This window comes from Gymnodraco acuticeps, unplaced genomic scaffold (genome assembly GCF_902827175.1).
Source record: "Gymnodraco acuticeps unplaced genomic scaffold, fGymAcu1.1, whole genome shotgun sequence".
Taxonomy (NCBI): Eukaryota; Metazoa; Chordata; class Actinopteri; order Perciformes; family Bathydraconidae; genus Gymnodraco; species Gymnodraco acuticeps.
This window is the reverse complement of record NW_022990646.1, coordinates 1,095,824-1,112,929: the sequence shown is the minus strand read 5'-3', so window position 1 is coordinate 1,112,929 and position 17,106 is coordinate 1,095,824. Positions and strand designations below refer to the sequence as shown.

The window sequence follows — 17,106 nt, the reverse complement described above, 5'->3', positions numbered from 1 at the left end:
TTTTATGAGCCTCTGACCTCAGCAGCCACAAGCCAATAATAATCAAAAAAGCATCAGCCATTTGTCTTCTATCTGAGCTATAATACATCCAACATCTCTCCACTGCAGCCTGCTCCTTTTTCTAGTGCAGTCTTTTTTGAAAGGTCGCACCCAACGGCTTTTTGTATTTTTATGAATGGTCTTTAAAGAAAGTGCAGCGGCAAAACAGTGAGTTTAAATTAGCTTCGTGAAATATTCTTCACTTAACATTGACATATTATTGATGCTGGTGTCAAGGCTGTAAGTGTAATAAGGGTCGGATTAGGTGGTTTATAACAGATCGTAGTTCATGACTGTGGCATTTCAATTGAAGCAGGATATGTATTTATGATGTGAGCATGTGACCATTTACTCAAAACATAAGTTGAACACTGGCCTTATGGCAGAGTAACTTCATGTTTTAGATATGATATTATAGATATTACACATGTATTACACATTATTACACATGGTCAGAAAAAGTGCTATATTTGTATTGTTATCCATACAGCTATCTGCAGCAGGTGCCTGCAGCGTTTAGATACGCTTTGAATCCTACATATTGTAGGGTTTATTAATATGTAATCCTTTTATTGTTAAACTAATACTATTATTTCTTATTAGCAAACCTGGTTCTTTGATTGTGAATGTTTATTATGTCGTGTTATCTACTTTATTGGAGTTTATATTTCTTGTTTCTGTATTTCGACAACCTTATCTAAAGTGCCAAGCGCTTTGCTAAATTCTTCTTTAAAGTATTTATCTCCTTTAGTTAAATGATGTATTACTAAGGTGTCAATCATAACCATCAGCATTCATTAGCGCATATCAAAAGGTAACTGTACACTGCACTTAAAGTTTGATTTAGTGGTTTGTTTCAGTGTCATCTGAACATCATCACATGACACGACTGCAAACGTCTACTGGTTTAATTCCTCAGAATAAATGGTACCGCGGTGGTGGTTGCAGACACACCTGGTGGAGAACTGCACGTAGCCAAAAGCACTTTTCAAGTTGGATGTAGTTGTTTTTTTTGCTCCAGTGTCCTTCAACTGTTGGTGTTTTCATCCATAAACTGCTTGATGAAATGTGTTGCTCCAAAGTGAAAAACCTAGTAGGCGATATTTCAGAGAGAGGCACTCCGCAATCACAATGGCAGACAGAAAGAAGAGAACAATAGCAATAAAAAACCTATCTGGCTAGTTTTAATCACCTAAAAGCCTTTCTGAGGAGGAAGGGGAAGGAAGGAAATATGGGAAGAAAATGAAGGAGAGATGTGGAGGGCATGTGAAAGCCAAGATGGGAAATACTAATCTTTTTACTGGCAGCTTTTGGTAGCATTTAAAAAATGCATTTATCCTTTCCCCTTCCATAGAAACACCATCCATCTGAACGGTAGCTGGAAAGCCTCCTCACATCAACACATTTTTCAGATTTAGTTTATTTGGCCATCTAATAGCAAACACTATTTGTATCAAAAAGGAATTAATCAAACATTTACATTTAACAAAAAACATATTTTAAATAAAAATGTGATGGGCTGCTTTGTTAGTTCCCTCTGTGATGTTTTCATTTTTCTCTCACCCCTCTCAGATAATCCTTTCTCTCGGCCTTCCTTGTCTCTTTACAAGCCTGTCAAGCTGTTCCCATGACAACAGTGACTGGTAACTGTCAGCAGTTGCCATAGCGATGAGAAATGATCTATCTCGCAGTGTGAACGACCATATTTGGGCCATTTTGTTTAGTGTCCTTTTTTACGTGTGCGTGGGAAATATGCAGGTATTCTTTAACTTCAAACAGTCTCCTCTTTAACCCAATACATTCACGAGTGTGATGTGTCACAGCAGTAACATATTCAAATTCAAGATTCCTTTAATCTTTGTGCTTATGAATTGGTCACACACCGCTCCACTTGTATAAAGGAAATCAATTCAAGAAAACGATTTAAACCGAGGAAGAACGATGACGAAACATGGTAAAATAAAGGGCTGTGTGCACTGTATATATAAATGTACCATGGGGATGTGATCTGCAGCATAGGTTGGAGCATGAATCAGCAAATTAAACTGCCTATACCATATTGGACATGGTTTTTAAAAAAAGAAAAAAGGCTCGTGGGGTGATAAATATCTTGTCGGTGGAGTGCGGAGATTGTCTACAATTGATGAGCAGGGTGACAGAAATATGGGATGAAGCTGTCTTGGCTCCATGATGCAAACTCACATGCAAAAAAAACAACACCTAATGCGTCAAAAGTAAACTAAAACAATCCGCTGCAGATGCCTTTCATAATTCATCCGACTGATATCCTGAGATTTAATATCTGGATAAATGTATTGGGTCATTCTATAATCCAATGCTCATGTATGTCAAAAATACACATTTCTCCATCACTTTGGTTGTATGGATTAATTAAATAAAAATCCTCATTATGCAATGACCGGGAAGATTAAAACAGGGGTCAGAATAACTTGATAGGGGTTGGTTAATCAAATACTTCTCTTAATTTAAAACATAGTGGAACATGCCTTTAGCCTGCACTCGGGTCTTTGATCTGCCTTAGTACTGCGGTCATGGCTGCACATCAGCAGGTGGGCACGCCGACAAGATGAGTAGTGTCAGATGACTGGATCAATAAACAACATATTAGCAGATCTGTGTGCCATTCCTCCGGCTGACACATGCGCACACACACGCTCTCATACACACATTATCGGGAGTGACAGCTCAGCCCAGCCAACAGCTTGGAAGATAAATAACCTCCAGCTAGTCTGATACTCCCCATGCACACTCACACACTATCTCTGCCATCACCTGTCTATCTGCTCAGCCTCTCAGCTATTAACTCTGACTTTTCCCACGAGCAGAAGGCTACACAGAAAGTTTGAAGCCGAGCACAAAGCTGAAAGTAACTTCAGGAATAACACTAAGAGGCAAACAGACAAACAGCCCTGTTGTGTTTTTAATGGCTGTCATTCAGATCAAAACTTAAAGAGGCTCTTATTTCCTTTTCTGGGTTTTCCCTTTCCTGTAGTTTGTTATATAGGTTTTTGTGCAAGTCAATGGATTACAAGGGCTTGAATCCTGAAGTTGTCTCCAGAGGGAGTTTTCCTCCCACACACTCCCCCCCCTCTGCCTGAAACATATTTATTGGACTCCTTTGTTTACTTCAATAACATACTGGCATGTAACACGGTTGCTTCCATTGGCTAGCGCTCCAACACACTGTACGTAATGGGTGGGACATCTCTAAGCGGTTGACCAATAAGAACAGAGCCAGCTAACCAATCAGAGCAGACATTACATTTCACTTGTGAGACGCTTTTATCCAAAGCGACTAACATACATGCAGTACTGCACAGGAGCAATTTGGGGTGAAGTGTCTTGCCCAGGGACACAACAACATGCTGACTGCAGTGGGACTCGAACTTGCTACCTCCTGATTTGAAGTTCAGCGCACTGAGCCACAGCCTCCCACAGACTGGGCTCTGGTTTTAGACAGAGGGTGAAAAGATGTGCTGCAGCACAGGCAGTATGAGAAAAATGTTTTTGAACATTAAAGCATGTAAACTTGTCACAGTGGAGGCATACAATATGACTATGAAACCTGAAAATGAGCATAATAGGGCCCCTTTGATGTTTTTCGTTTGTTCCGGAAACAAGCATTTTGACAGCCAATTCTTTCTGGTGTACCAACGAGCTGCTGAGGCTGCATACATCTCCCTCAGACAACAACATGCCACAGGCTCACATGAAGACAAGAGGGTTACATTTGTCACTGACAAAAGAGTATTAAAAACTTCTCGTCACCCTATTTGTCATCTGTCCCACGAACAGTTAACACAAAAGGCCTCTGGATGTTTATATTCTTTCTTTGGCAGGAGCCGAAGTGTAATATCTCTCCCAGACAGGGTATCAGGTTACATTTATGCACACACTGAAGCTGCAGTGAGAAGTCATTCATCATTCCTACGACCTTGTGTTATGTTCTCCTAGATTTTGTCAACACAAGCAAGTTTCCGCCAAGACAAGAACCTGACTTCTTCCACACTGATCTGAGGGAGAGTTCCCAGGCTTCTTGGCACATTTTTAGAAGAAATGTCAGCAACAAGATGGAAAGAACCTCATTCGATTGTTAAACTCAGGAAACAGCCACCCTTATGTCAGGATAGAGTGCAGCAACTTGGAACCTTTTCAATATAGCTGAATATTTCAATAAATCGATGCATTCATAAATACATACTAATGTTAGGATATAACTGGAGTGGAAAAAAAGCATTACCCCATATACATTTAGACACATTTATATTGTATAATCGGAATTTTTTTCCAATTAATTTCATTGCATCTTCTGTGTTTATACTTTTTGAAAGTTGTTTTGTATTCTTATATGAAATGTTTTGAATTGAAAATGTATTTCAGTACTAAAACTGCTATGACAATATGTGTATTATTATTATTATTATTATTATTAACCAACATTTGTTCAACAGGTAATACAATTCATTTGGATTTTGAGTGTTTGTATGATTTTGTGGACTTTCTCATAATCAAATATCCACTATGTTTTCTTCCTGAAAAGTTCACTTTTGAAGATGTTTTTCACCAGATAGGAATGAATCCTTAGCCTGTGAGCTACTCTCAGCAGGATACGCTCCCATAATCAACATTTAAACAACACTTCAATAGAAGTCTCTTTCCTCTTCATCCCTCTGAATCAGAGTCTTGCTCTGCAGTTTGTTTGTGGATTTGATGTCGGTGCCAGCTAGGAAGCAAGTGGGTGCAATGATGTTCTCCTGGTAAGATATAGATCAAAACTTCACCGTAGTCAAAAAACATACACAAAAAAAGCTAACACACAACAGATGAAACACTAACTGTAAATATATTCCCTGAAAAACTAAAAACACAATTTCTCGCACAGTCAGTCATTACTTGGTCGTGATGGGAGCATTCGCAGTGAAGCAAATAAGAGAGGAAAATAAATAATAAGAAAGAGGTGGAAGAACAATCCAGACTATATGGCTTAGGTGTGTGAAGGTTTGCAGACATTATTTCCTTGAGGCAGCGATATCTGCAGGTGTGTGTGTGTGTGTGTGTGTGTGTGTGTGTGTGTGTGTGGTGTGTGTGTGTGTGTGTGTGTGTGTGTGTGTGTGTGTGTGTGTGTGTGTGTGTGTGTGTGTGGGAGTAAGCGGTAGGTTTCAATAGAGGCAGCTTGATAACGCTCTCCATTCAGCTGTGTTAATAATATCCCACTCCGATGGGCCCTCAATCCTCCGAGTGTTCACAAACACTCAAACACATATGGCTGTTATACTGCTGATGACTTTGCTATAGAGCCGTGCAATCAGAACAGAAAACTCTCGCTACATTTAGAGCTATGGAGGAAAGTATGTGGACAAACCAACATAAACCTACATGTTTGTGTGGAACACCCTGACAGCAGCCCCTCTACTGAAAATGCATAAAAACTGGAGAAAAACATCACATTTAGAGTCTTCATAACTGGTAATTAGGGGTTGACCCTAACATTACACTGCAGTATTTTGGTCAGTGGTGTCCACATACTTTTGGGGATGTAGTTTGTCTCTTAAATCTCGTTTTTACCCCCTTCATCTCTCGTCTGTTTGTGTACATGCAGAGCGTTTCAATTCAACCAAAAGGCATTATGCAATCAACATTTATGCTCCAGATCTATGTGTGTGTGTGGTTGAGTAAGGGAGACAGAGAGCCTGTGCCTCTTCTAATTAAATGGAACAGACAGGGAAGAAGGGGATGGGGGGGTTGAGAGAGAGAAATGGATAGGGAGAGAGGCTCTTGTTTAATTTTAAGTCAAGCATCATCATTACCAATCATTAGGATTCCGCCACGCTCTGTTTTGTCCATGATTATCATTAGTGTCCTCTGAAACAATGTGTCTGTGGGTTGTTGAGTGGTGTTCAACGTGCCCGACCAACGCTGTCATATTTAGCATGTTTGCGGGAATTTAATCTGGGAAAAAATGTATTTGTGTCACAGTGTTATCCGTCTCACTCTGAATCACTTCGTATTAACCTCCGAGGTTAGGACGTGTTTTCAGATAGATTTTTGTTGCAGGATTACGGAGAAACTGGTGGCCTGATTTTTCAAAAACTTGATAGAAGGGTTTATGGCAAAGAAAGAACTCATCACATTTTGGGATGGATCCGAATCACAAAGCGGTTAAACACTACTCAAACAATAAAATATACAAAATTACATCAAAAAGTACTTTAACCGTGACGCTTCCTTAATAAACAAAATAGGAAGTTTAAGTGAGTCTAAACTGAATCTATAGCATATACCTCCACCAACCAGTCAACATTCAATTTACATTCATGTCAGATCAAAATGTTATCACTTAACCCTTTTATCCTAGACATTTTTGTGAATAGTCATAAATAGCATATTCATTTTGAGGGATAGACAACACGTGTTGTAAGTTCACAGAGACCAAGGCCTTGGTCTTTAAAATTAATAAGTTCCTCCTTTGTGCAAAAATTGGTAGATATTTCCTGAAGGCGTCCTTGAGATATATCGTCAAGAATAAGACGATACAGACACACATATTAAAGTATGCACACTCATATGCCAGCAAGCTTACATTAATTGATGGATTTGGTTTTAGGACAAGATATTGGGAAAGTTTGCTGTCCCTTAGTTTCATTTCAATCAATAGTTTCCGTTGGCAGTGGGAATGTAAATCCCCCTCAACCCATTACATTACTCTGAGCAAGTCACAAGGACAAAACTGCACAGGCGTAAAAATATATATTCCTATATTTACCATGCATGACTGCTTTCCGAGCAATTAAATAGCATTACAAACACAGTGTGTGCAGAAGAGGTCATTTAGGATATTTCTGAGCCCCAATTGTATTGGCCGCCTGGTTGGTTAAATGCATCTTCTTATGAACCATCACATTTCCCTGATCTCTTGTGTGTGTGTGCCCTCTCAAAAGGCTTTCAGGGTTCTTCCCTCAGGGTATCACATCCCAACACCTGCACAGATTATATCTAGAGGATGTTCTCTCACAATCATGCGTATGACAGTGTGACGGTTACAAGCTGCAGCTAAGAATCATCAACAACAACAACAACACTGAAGTGTCCGTAATTATAGGAAAAAAGCCTCTTCAAAGCTGTTAGAGCATTTATATGACAGTTAACAAGAGTTCAGACTAAAAGCCTTGCTTTGGCAGCCTGCTGGCCCTAGTAGTTGGCATAGCAAACAAAAAAGATACGACAGGCTCTGCTTTAGCGTCCAATAAATTACAGCAAGCTCTGAAAAATGTCTCTGACCAATCAAATATTTTTTCATATGAAATCATCTCTCCATAATAGCAAGCTTCTACAACACACAGCTCATATAGGTGGACCAAGTCATCGCATAATACACCCCAGGGGAGCCCGGCTAGAACTCATGAAGAATTCAAAACTTGTTTGGCGATCTGCCACTGCGGAGTGGAGCTTCAATCTCGAGCGGCTCTGGAGGAGAAACCGGGTCAGCAGCAGTCTTTACTTCTGTCAGGATGGAAACAGTGATACGGGGAGTGCCTCCACCGGAGTGAGGAGATATTAAGCTGGGAACAAGTCCACTTATCCATCCCGGGGACTAATTAGTCACTAGCTAATTTGCTTGCTGTGACCCAACAGAGCTCAACCTGAGGCTCAGGACTCTCTAAGGATCGCATGAGCGGATGCCTTGCCTACAAAATACTTTTTATTAAACGAAGAACAGGATGTAATACAACACTTTCCTCTGTTGGCCATGCACTTTCAATGTTGCCAGGGGTTTCTTTTGGCAGGTCCAGTATTTTTAATGCTCTAAAGTCTCACTCCATACTCCACAATCGAACAACGCTAGAATTAATAACAAATTCTGAAATTAGCTGACTGATAAGCTCTGTCAAGCAAGGGATTGGTACCGAAACCAAGTATTATACAGGCTAAAAGATTAAAGGTCACCTATTATAGTATTTTTCAACTATATATATTATAGGTCTCAGAGAAAAACAAAACAAGTGTGTGAAGTGTTTGGCTCGAAAAACCAAACCGATCATGAATTGTAGCATGCCATAAACCCCTCTGTTTCAGCCTTGTTTCAAAAGTGCTGATTCTGTGTCCGTAGCTTTAAATGCAAATGAGCTGCTGCTGGCCACGCCCCTCTGAAAAGTGTTCGGTAAAAAAAAAAAAAACCACAATGGTGCTCAATATGTGCGATGAAACATTTGTGAGTAAAAGTGAATACTTTACAGATCCACCTGTGTAATAAGCATGAACATGTATGTATAGCACGCTAACCTGGCTAGTGCCATATTGTTACAAACAAGCGGTAATCAGAAGTCCGAAGTTTGTTCGTCGTCTCACTGCTTAGTTTGCCACATGTTGGTTGTGTATGCCTCAATCAACAACCTTGAAATGTACTATTTGACGTTTTATTGGTGTCTGGGTCAAAGGTTTGTGTCTCCCTTTATTCATTTCAACAACCAAGAAAGGCTGCTCATGTTTGCAGGAGAGTGACTTGATTATGTCATACATCCAACCTGCAAATAACAGGATTTGTTTCTCTTTACTGGTCTAAAAAATAAAACGTTGAAGGAACCAGTTGCTTTTTTCACACTGAGGACTTACCGTGAGATGCATTTTAACAGAAACAATGATGAGCTTAATACTGTGCATGTGTTTTTGAGTGCCTTTACCTTGCGGCCGTCGCTTGCGTGGCAGTTGACGTTGAGCGGTGTGAGCAAGGCCATTAGCTTCTCCTCGTTTCCACTCCTGCACATTTAAACACACACACACATCCAGGCATTAGATAGAAAACATCCAATACCAGAGAGGATTAGCCCTGTTCCTCTGCAGGAGAGTGTGGGGGAGAAAATAAGGAAGAATGAGATAAGGAAGAAACACACTGAACAAATGGATGTTTGGAGGGGATGGATTGAAAGCTATTTTTGTGTGTGTGTTTTCTTGTAAAAATGTTTGCAATAAAATAAAAACTGTGAAGGAAAACTATTAAGTCTAGTTGCAGTGGAGTTTGTTATGTTGTTGATCGGTGTTTCCTGGTCCCTAGGCTCACTGCCTTGGCATTGGTGTGACCACCAGGAAAGTGTTGCCAAGGCAGCGACCAGTCCAACCATCATCTGCCTGACAGCCGTAAAGGAGGAAGCTGTCAGATGGAAAGAAAAGGATTATTCTTCCATTCTCCTATGTTGCTTTCCTCTCACTCTTTCTTTTTTTGGTTGGGCCTCTCCTTCCTTCTCTTTGTTTCTCTATCTTACACTCTCTGAGCAAAAGAGACATTCACAACTTCCAATCTCTACTCTCACTCCTCCAGTTTTACTACCTTTAAGGCTCATACTAACTTTTCGCATTGTGTGTCCGTGGACCGCCAATTGCACATTTACCTATTCACACTGCATGTTAACTTCAATGCCATGTGGCTTTCTTTGCATACCTTTATTATGTAAATAACTGTTCAGTGAATCATCTCATACATCTCTCTTTAAAACAATCATTCAGTTTATGATTATTTGTGTCTTGTTCCTTTTCTGAAAACCAGCTAGAGCTGTATATTCCACCAACTGGACTACAGTGTTGAACCTAACAGGTGCAGTCATTGCACTAGCTAAGCGTACAGTCTTGCAGTTAGGGCTGCTCGATTATGGCAAAACTCATAATCTCGATTATTTGGGTCAATAATTGATATCACGATTATTAAAAACGATTATCCATTTACTTTGAAAACATCAATTTATTGGACAATTTTTTTTTAACAGTATGTTTTTAAAAGTTGATTACCCTGAACTTTAAGTATAACTCAACTGACATTTTTTAAAAAAATAAGAAAAAATAATCGTTTTATTTCGATTACGTTGTTTTCGTAATCGTTGCAAGCCATAATCGTAATTGCGATTACAATACGATTAATTGAGCAGCCCTACTTGCAGTCACACATTTTGAGTTGCACACAGACCATCTTCTCTGGGAGGTCGTATCCTGATCACCATGTTCACAAATCCAAAGTGATTCTATTTCTAAAACAAATTCAAAAAGGAACATGAGTAGCATTTTCTTCTTATATATTTTTGGAGAATGTCAGATCTCACACACATGATCTACAGTGGCCATCGAGGGACAGTGCTCACAACCATGCCTGAATATTTATAAATGTTTTCATGTAAGAAATGAAAAATGTTTTTCTGAAATCTCTAAGTGTGACTGGGTCTCCACTGCTTCTTTTTCGATGATCTTATCATCTCAAAGCCGAAGGGTAATGGTGACGATACCAAAGAAGAACAGCCTTTGGATACTCAACATTTACATTTGGAATGTTTAATGCTGTTCGAATATCAATAGATTAGGTAGGAAAGTGCCGCTCCTTGTATAAGCTTACTGATCAGAAGTATAATTTTCATTAAATAGGACTTTCAAAGTAGAAATGCTAACAGATCAGACAAACATCATTTCAGATGTTGAATGTTACCCAGACTTGTACTGCCGGCTTGTTGTCTGCCTGGCTGCCTTAAAGAGACAGGCTAGGTTTACTACAGTACTTCTGTAATACATCTGCTGTCGAGGACATTAATGATAATGCTTTGCTCAGTCAATGCATCAAGCAACTCCATTACTCTCAGACTATGAGGAACCATTTTACCAGCTCTACTCATGATGCTTGCATACCGCTTTCTGTGCAAGGAAAATCTGGCCCACAAATAAAAATGAAGCAGAAAAACAAAAACATCCCGTAAGCCATGTTATTTCACCAAAAGTAACACTTAGAAAAATGTTTTTCTTTGGATTGACATTGAGCCAGTCAGCGCCTCTGCTGTGGTGGAGGCACACTGAGTTCACAGTTCACACTTAAACAGTCTGCTGACCCCCATAATACACTGGGGTACTGCTATGCTAAGCCAGCTGCTTCCCTGTATGTATGTGTGTGTGTGTGTGTGTGTGTGTGTGTGTGTGTGTGTGTGTGTGTGTGTGTGTGTGTGTGTGTGTGTGTGTGTGTGTGTATGTATGTGTGTGTGTGTAGACAGAGAGAGGCTGTTGAGGCATTGAGCGCTCAGCCACCCACACACAATCCCAAACGAAAGCTATGCCATTCCTACAAACACACAGGCACATGGTGCACACACACACAGGCACATGGTGCATACACACACACACACCAACACATTGCCCACATGGTTTGCCTGCAACCATAACATGCCTCTAAAATGCACAAGTGTCCCTGGCCTACATGTTCTCTGGATCTGCAAAACCTGTCTAGTGGAGGAGCTGGGGGTGTGTGTGTGTGTGTGTGTGTGTGTGTGTGTGTGTGGTGTGTGTGTGTGTGTGTGTGTGTGTGTGTGTGTGTGTGTGTGTGTGTGTGTGTGTGTGTGATGGAGGGAAAGGAAAGAAGAAGGAAGCAGCTAAATGTCTGAATTATGAAATTTAAGCTTAAGTAGAGAGAAAATAAGCAAAAAAGAGAAAAGCCAAAGAAAGGACATGAGAGGAAAAGGGAAATTAAAAACAAGGACAGGATGAAAAAAAGGAGAGGAGAAACAAAATGGAAAAACAGGAGAGGGAAGAGAGGATGAATCAAGAAGCAGAAGCAAGAGAGAGGAACAAATAGAAGAGCTGAGAGGAAGCATACAAACAAAAAAGCAGAGAGGAGGAGAAAGGAAGAAACAGTGAACAAGGAAGGAGTAGAAGGGACGAGGAAATAAGTGATGAGGAAACAAGACGTGGAAAGGAAACAGAGGAGCAGAGAAGAAAGTAAGCATGGAAACAAGAGGCTGAGAGGGAGTCAAGGAAACGAGGAAGAGTCAAAACATGCTCCTGTGGGTATTGTCCACAGTACATGGCCATTGCATGTATGATATGTGTAATGTGTATTTGTAAAGCGCTTTGAGCATCTGGAAAAGCGCTATAATAAATGTAAGGAATTATTATTATTATTATTATTATGAGAGGGAGGGAATGAAAACAAAGAGAGTGGTACTCACCTCGCCGCCTCCAGCAGCTCGTCCTTCTTGTATTCACCTGGATGGTGACAGAAGATCATAGAGTCAGACAGGCGGCCGCCAACACACACCGACCACACACACACGCACATGATCAGCCACACACACATGTACACACACACACAGAAGAAGGGAAGCATCTATCCATTGAAGGAAGACACCCTCTCTCTCTCCTCCCCCCTCCTCCTCTCTTTCTCTCTCTGCCATTCTCGCACAGTGCGCACCCCTCTGGCTCCGGTTGCCTTGGCGATGTGTTGCCGGCAGCGACCACAGCACGTTCATTGTTTGGGCGACGAGCGGCGGACTGACACTCCCTCTGCCTCTACGCGTCCGTGTGTCAGTGCATCGCTCCCGCCGTGCTCGTCTCTCGCCCGCCGCTCATACTGCTAACCATCTTCCCTTGTTCTCCATCATCTCTGTCCCCCTCTCTCTCTGTATATGTATGTATCTCTCACTCTCTATGTCTCTCTCTCCCTGATTTTTCTCCCCTGTGGGCTCAGGAGGCGCAGTTACCATAAAAAAAAACACAACAGAAATAAACAAACCCCTCCCCCTCCCCCCCTCGCCCTCTCTCCCTCTCTTAGCCCTGCCCCCCTGCTACTACAATCACAACACACACACCTTCCCATATGTCTGCTCCGCCTGGGAAACTCGGGGGGGGGGAGACAGGAGCTCCTCGCAGACATGGGATCTGGATCATTGCTGAATTGTTAAAGCCTTTACTTAAACTAACATACATCTTCCTTAAGGGGTGCACCATGTTTACGTTACATGGAATATTTTTTCAATTTTTTTTTTTTCTTTTAAAGTTAACAATATTTATATTAATTGTATTTATTAATTATTCATCGTATCTTACAATTTTGCTGTTTATTACTTTAATTATTATAATCTTTTTTACTTGTTTTTTTATTGATTGACTTTAATAATATTAAATATGTACATTTAACTCTTCAGAAACGCCGACGAGGGTGTGCGTTTCTTCCTTCGTCATGTGTTAAACTACGTTCACGGTATTCCTACCCTAAGATGGCAACGTCAACAGGTAATAAAAACTGAAAACGTAAACCATGAATGCCCTAAAGAAATTAAATTAACAAAGTGATAATACTCGTCTTGCTTGACTGTGTTTTGCATTGTTGGAAAATAACCAACTTTTTTGTGGCGAAAAAAGAAATGGGCATGCTTCCTTTTGGTCAGCCTCCAAAATATTTGATCCTACACTTCCCATAATGCAACTCAATAGTACATTCCATCAGACCGGCCCTATCTTAAATGCCCACCTCTCAGTTTGGACCACAGGCTTTCTTCTAATATTATTACGTCTCCAGCACTGTCTGATGGGTTAGGGTTACGTTTTAGGGTAGTACTCTTGTAAAAGTAAAAGTCTGCATTTTTATGGGCAGTTACATGCTGGAGCTATTTCTCTCTGGACTCTATTGTAAAACAGCTATGGGAGCTATATGGCTGAACTTTGTAAGCAGTGCTATTCTTAAATTAAAATAGGTCTACACAACAAAAGATGAACAGATTTGGTCAGTGGATGAGTTCTAACAATAGAAAAGGAGCCACAGAAGGATGTGTGATGTAGGACTCGAGGAGACCAAACCAGTGACCCTCCACGTCATCAAGGTAAACAATGTGTTTTACAGAAAGCCACAAGAAAGGTCCAACCAAGTAAGATTACCTTTGAGACTTCCACTGAAAAGTCCCACGAGGGCTTATTCATACATAAAAACCAATATGTAAAATTACATATTTACCCAACGCAGTTCATCTCCGAAAGGAGCCCCGAGCAAAAGAGAGAGGAATAACATTGGAATAGGATAGGAAAGGAGAAAAGTAATTCAAAGGAATATGGAGAGGCAAATGTGATACAGATAAATTGAAAAGGGATGAGGAGGATGGGCCAAGTGTACACGGCACAGACGGAGGGGTGGGGTGAGGAGAGGAGAAGAAAGGTTACGGAGAAGGGAAAAGGGGGAGGAGGGAGGAACAAAGGATTTGTGGATGAAAGAGAGGAGGGATGATTAGGGATCTGGAAACTGACATGCATGGATTTGACACAGTATAATTGGTGTTAGGGAGGCTAAGGCGGAACAGTCAGCGGAAGACGAAAGGGGGGAGACGGGGACGTTGGGGGGGGGGGTAAGAATACAAAGAGAGAACAGAGAAATGTTCGGAGACCAATCAAGATGTTAAATTAGATTCTGTACATTTCAAGTGCGGATAATATTTGTCCACTACACACCTGATTGTCACGCTGCTTAGATTGATTTTAATATCAGAATCAATGTTATCATTTCTATTTAAGTGCATTAAAGTGATGTATTTTTTATTTGGTAATACCGTTCTATTTTGTTTGGGAGTTGGGATGAACGCTCAAAGACGCTACCTGATGTTTTCACACTGTTAACTTTATCGTGACACTTTATTGTTTGGATAACAAAGCTGATATGAACCTCATTGTTCAGCATCGTCTTCTAAACAACATTTTCCCCTCCCAGAGATTTCTCCCTTGGCACGTTAACTTCTCTGCATCCTTCCTTCTCTTCCACGGTCTGAGAATCTAAAGGGAAATGTTTATTTTTTGATGTATGACCAATGACAAGAGGGGAGTGACTCAGTCTCCCAATTCAATCAGACAGAGTATAATTTACACCTGAATGAAAACATATTCTATACCAACACGTTCTGCTGACTCCGCTGCCGTGCATAGTGTGCAAATTAAGGCGTTCAAATGAATTGTGGGCAATACTTTATAGATATACTTTTTGCCCGACGGCGGTTTGCTTCCAATATTATTCATGCTTAGAGAGCTAAAGTGATTGTGACTCAGCAGTTATAATTAGTTTCTCTCTCGCACACACATACACTCAACCCAAACCTCACACAAACACACAAAGCAAGAACAAAGATGGATAGGCTTATTATGGATTATATATTTGACATTACAAATATTTTCTAACACACAAGATGGTAAATGGACTGTATTTATATAGCGCTTTATCCAGTGTTTTCGACTCCTCGAATCGTATTTACATTTACAAGTCAGCATTCACCCATTCACACACAGTTATGCAGACAAACATGTTGGGAGCAGTGAAGCTAACATAACATTTGTAGTGACTTAAAGGTGGGGTAGGTAAGTTTCAGAAACCGGCTCGAGTGCACTAAAATTTGAAAGTACACAGCCGAAAAGAATCCGCCCCTTCCTTCAGACTTCCTTACAGAGCACCTCCTCCAACACACATGAACGCGCAATGCACGCCCAATGACGGCACGCCCAATGAGGGCACGAGATACATTTGTGCGTGCACGAGATGGAAGGCTGACAGACAGGGCGGCAAAAACGGATTGGTTGTACTTTTTACAGTATTACGGCTTCCACAGATGACATTTTTGTATGGATTTTTTGTCAAAGCACTTCAGATATTCATTGCTATCGGGATGTTAAGAGCATTCCATGGAATATAACAAAAAGTGTATCTCGAGCCGGTTTCTGAAACTTACCTACCCCCCAAATATTCAGATGTAAGTGTCATATGGTAATGAGCCAACATGTGACAAAGAAAAGAGAGCCACATTTGAATGTCTTGATGAAATCTTTGTTATATCTCAAAAATTCTTGAGAAAGCGGTCGCAAAACAGTTGTGTGATTACTTAAAAAACAATGATTTATTTGAAGATTTTCAGTCTGGCTTTAGAACACATCATAGCACAGAGACAGCTCTGGTTAAAGTCACAAATGACATTCTAATAGCCTCTGACAAGGGACGTGTCTCTATTCTTGTTTTGCTCGATCTCAGTGCTGCATTTGATACTATCGACCATGATATCTTATTGCAAAGACTAGAGCACTTAGTTGGCATACAGGGAACTGCTTTAGACTGGTTTAGGTCCTATCTATCTGAACGCTCTCAGTTTGTACGTGTCAATGATGAATCTTCCACGCAAACCAAAGTTAGCCATGGAGTGCCACAGGGCTCAGTGCTCGGACCTACTTTGTTCACATTATATATGCTTCCGTTAGGCAATATTATAAGGAATCATTCTGTAAACTTTCATTGTTATGCGGATGATACTCAACTATATTTATCAATCAAGCCTGATGAAATTAATCATCTAAATAAAATTCAAGACTGCCTTAAGGACTTAAAAACGTGGATGACCTTAAACTTTTTGATGTTAAACACGACCAAAACTGAAGTTATTGTACTTGGCCCGCAGAATCTACGAAACAAATTATCTAAGGATATACTAACTATGGATGGCATTCATTTGGCCTCCAGTGAGACTGTAAGGAATCTTGGTGTTATATTTGATCAGGATTTATCCTTTAACGCCCACATAAAATCAATTTCAAGGACCGCCTACTTCCATCTACGTAACATTGCAAAAATCAGGCATATCTTGCCTCAAAACGATGCAGAGAAACTAGTCCATGCATTTGTTACTTCAAGGCTGGATTATTGTAACTCTTTATTATCAGGGTGTACCAAGAAGTCAGTCAAGTCGCTTCAGCTGATTCAAAATGCTGCGGCTCGTGTACTAACCAGAGTTAGGAAAAGGGACCACATTACTCCTGTTCTGGCTGCCTTACACTGGCTCCCTATAGAACACAGGATAGAATTTAAAATTATTCTTCTCGCCTACAAAGCCCTTAATGGGCAGGCGCCATCTTACCTTAAAGAACTCATTATACCCTACTGTCCTACTAGGGCATTGCGTTCCAAGAATGCAGGGTTGTTGGTTGTTCCTAGAGTCTCTAAAAGTACAATGGGAGCCAGAGCCTTTTCTTATCAAGCTCCACATTTGTGGAATCAGCTTCCAGTTTGTGTTCGGGCGGCAGACACCCTATCCGTTTTTAAGAGTGCGCTTAAGACCTTCCTTTTTGATAAAGCTTATAGTTAGGGCTGATTAGATTCAGCCCCTAGTTTTGCTGATATAGGCTTAGTTTGTTGGGGGACATCTTACTTCTTCCTTCTCTCTGTCTATACCTGTGTACTCTCATGTTCCGATTAACCCAGCTTCCCCAAATGTCTTTCTTTTTGGTGTCTAT

General features: G+C 40.6%; 1 protein-coding gene across 3 annotated transcripts in view; it reads right to left on the bottom strand.

Annotated features, from left to right (window-relative positions):
* tnksa (tankyrase, TRF1-interacting ankyrin-related ADP-ribose polymerase a) overlaps positions 1-17,106 on the bottom strand; it is a 104,461-nt gene that overhangs the window by 50,402 nt on the left and 36,953 nt on the right. For 2 of the 3 annotated variants that reach the window (XM_034229259.1, XM_034229260.1), the window contains exons 5-6: positions 12,027-12,063; positions 8,739-8,814 (exon numbers count right to left, since the gene is read on the bottom strand). In XM_034229259.1, coding sequence (XP_034085150.1) covers positions 8,739-8,814; positions 12,027-12,063 — 113 coding nt within the window. Of the gene's footprint in view, positions 1-8,738; positions 8,815-12,026; positions 12,064-12,268; positions 12,522-17,106 lie in introns of those variants that run through there. The other variant, XM_034229262.1, reaches the window with a different exon arrangement.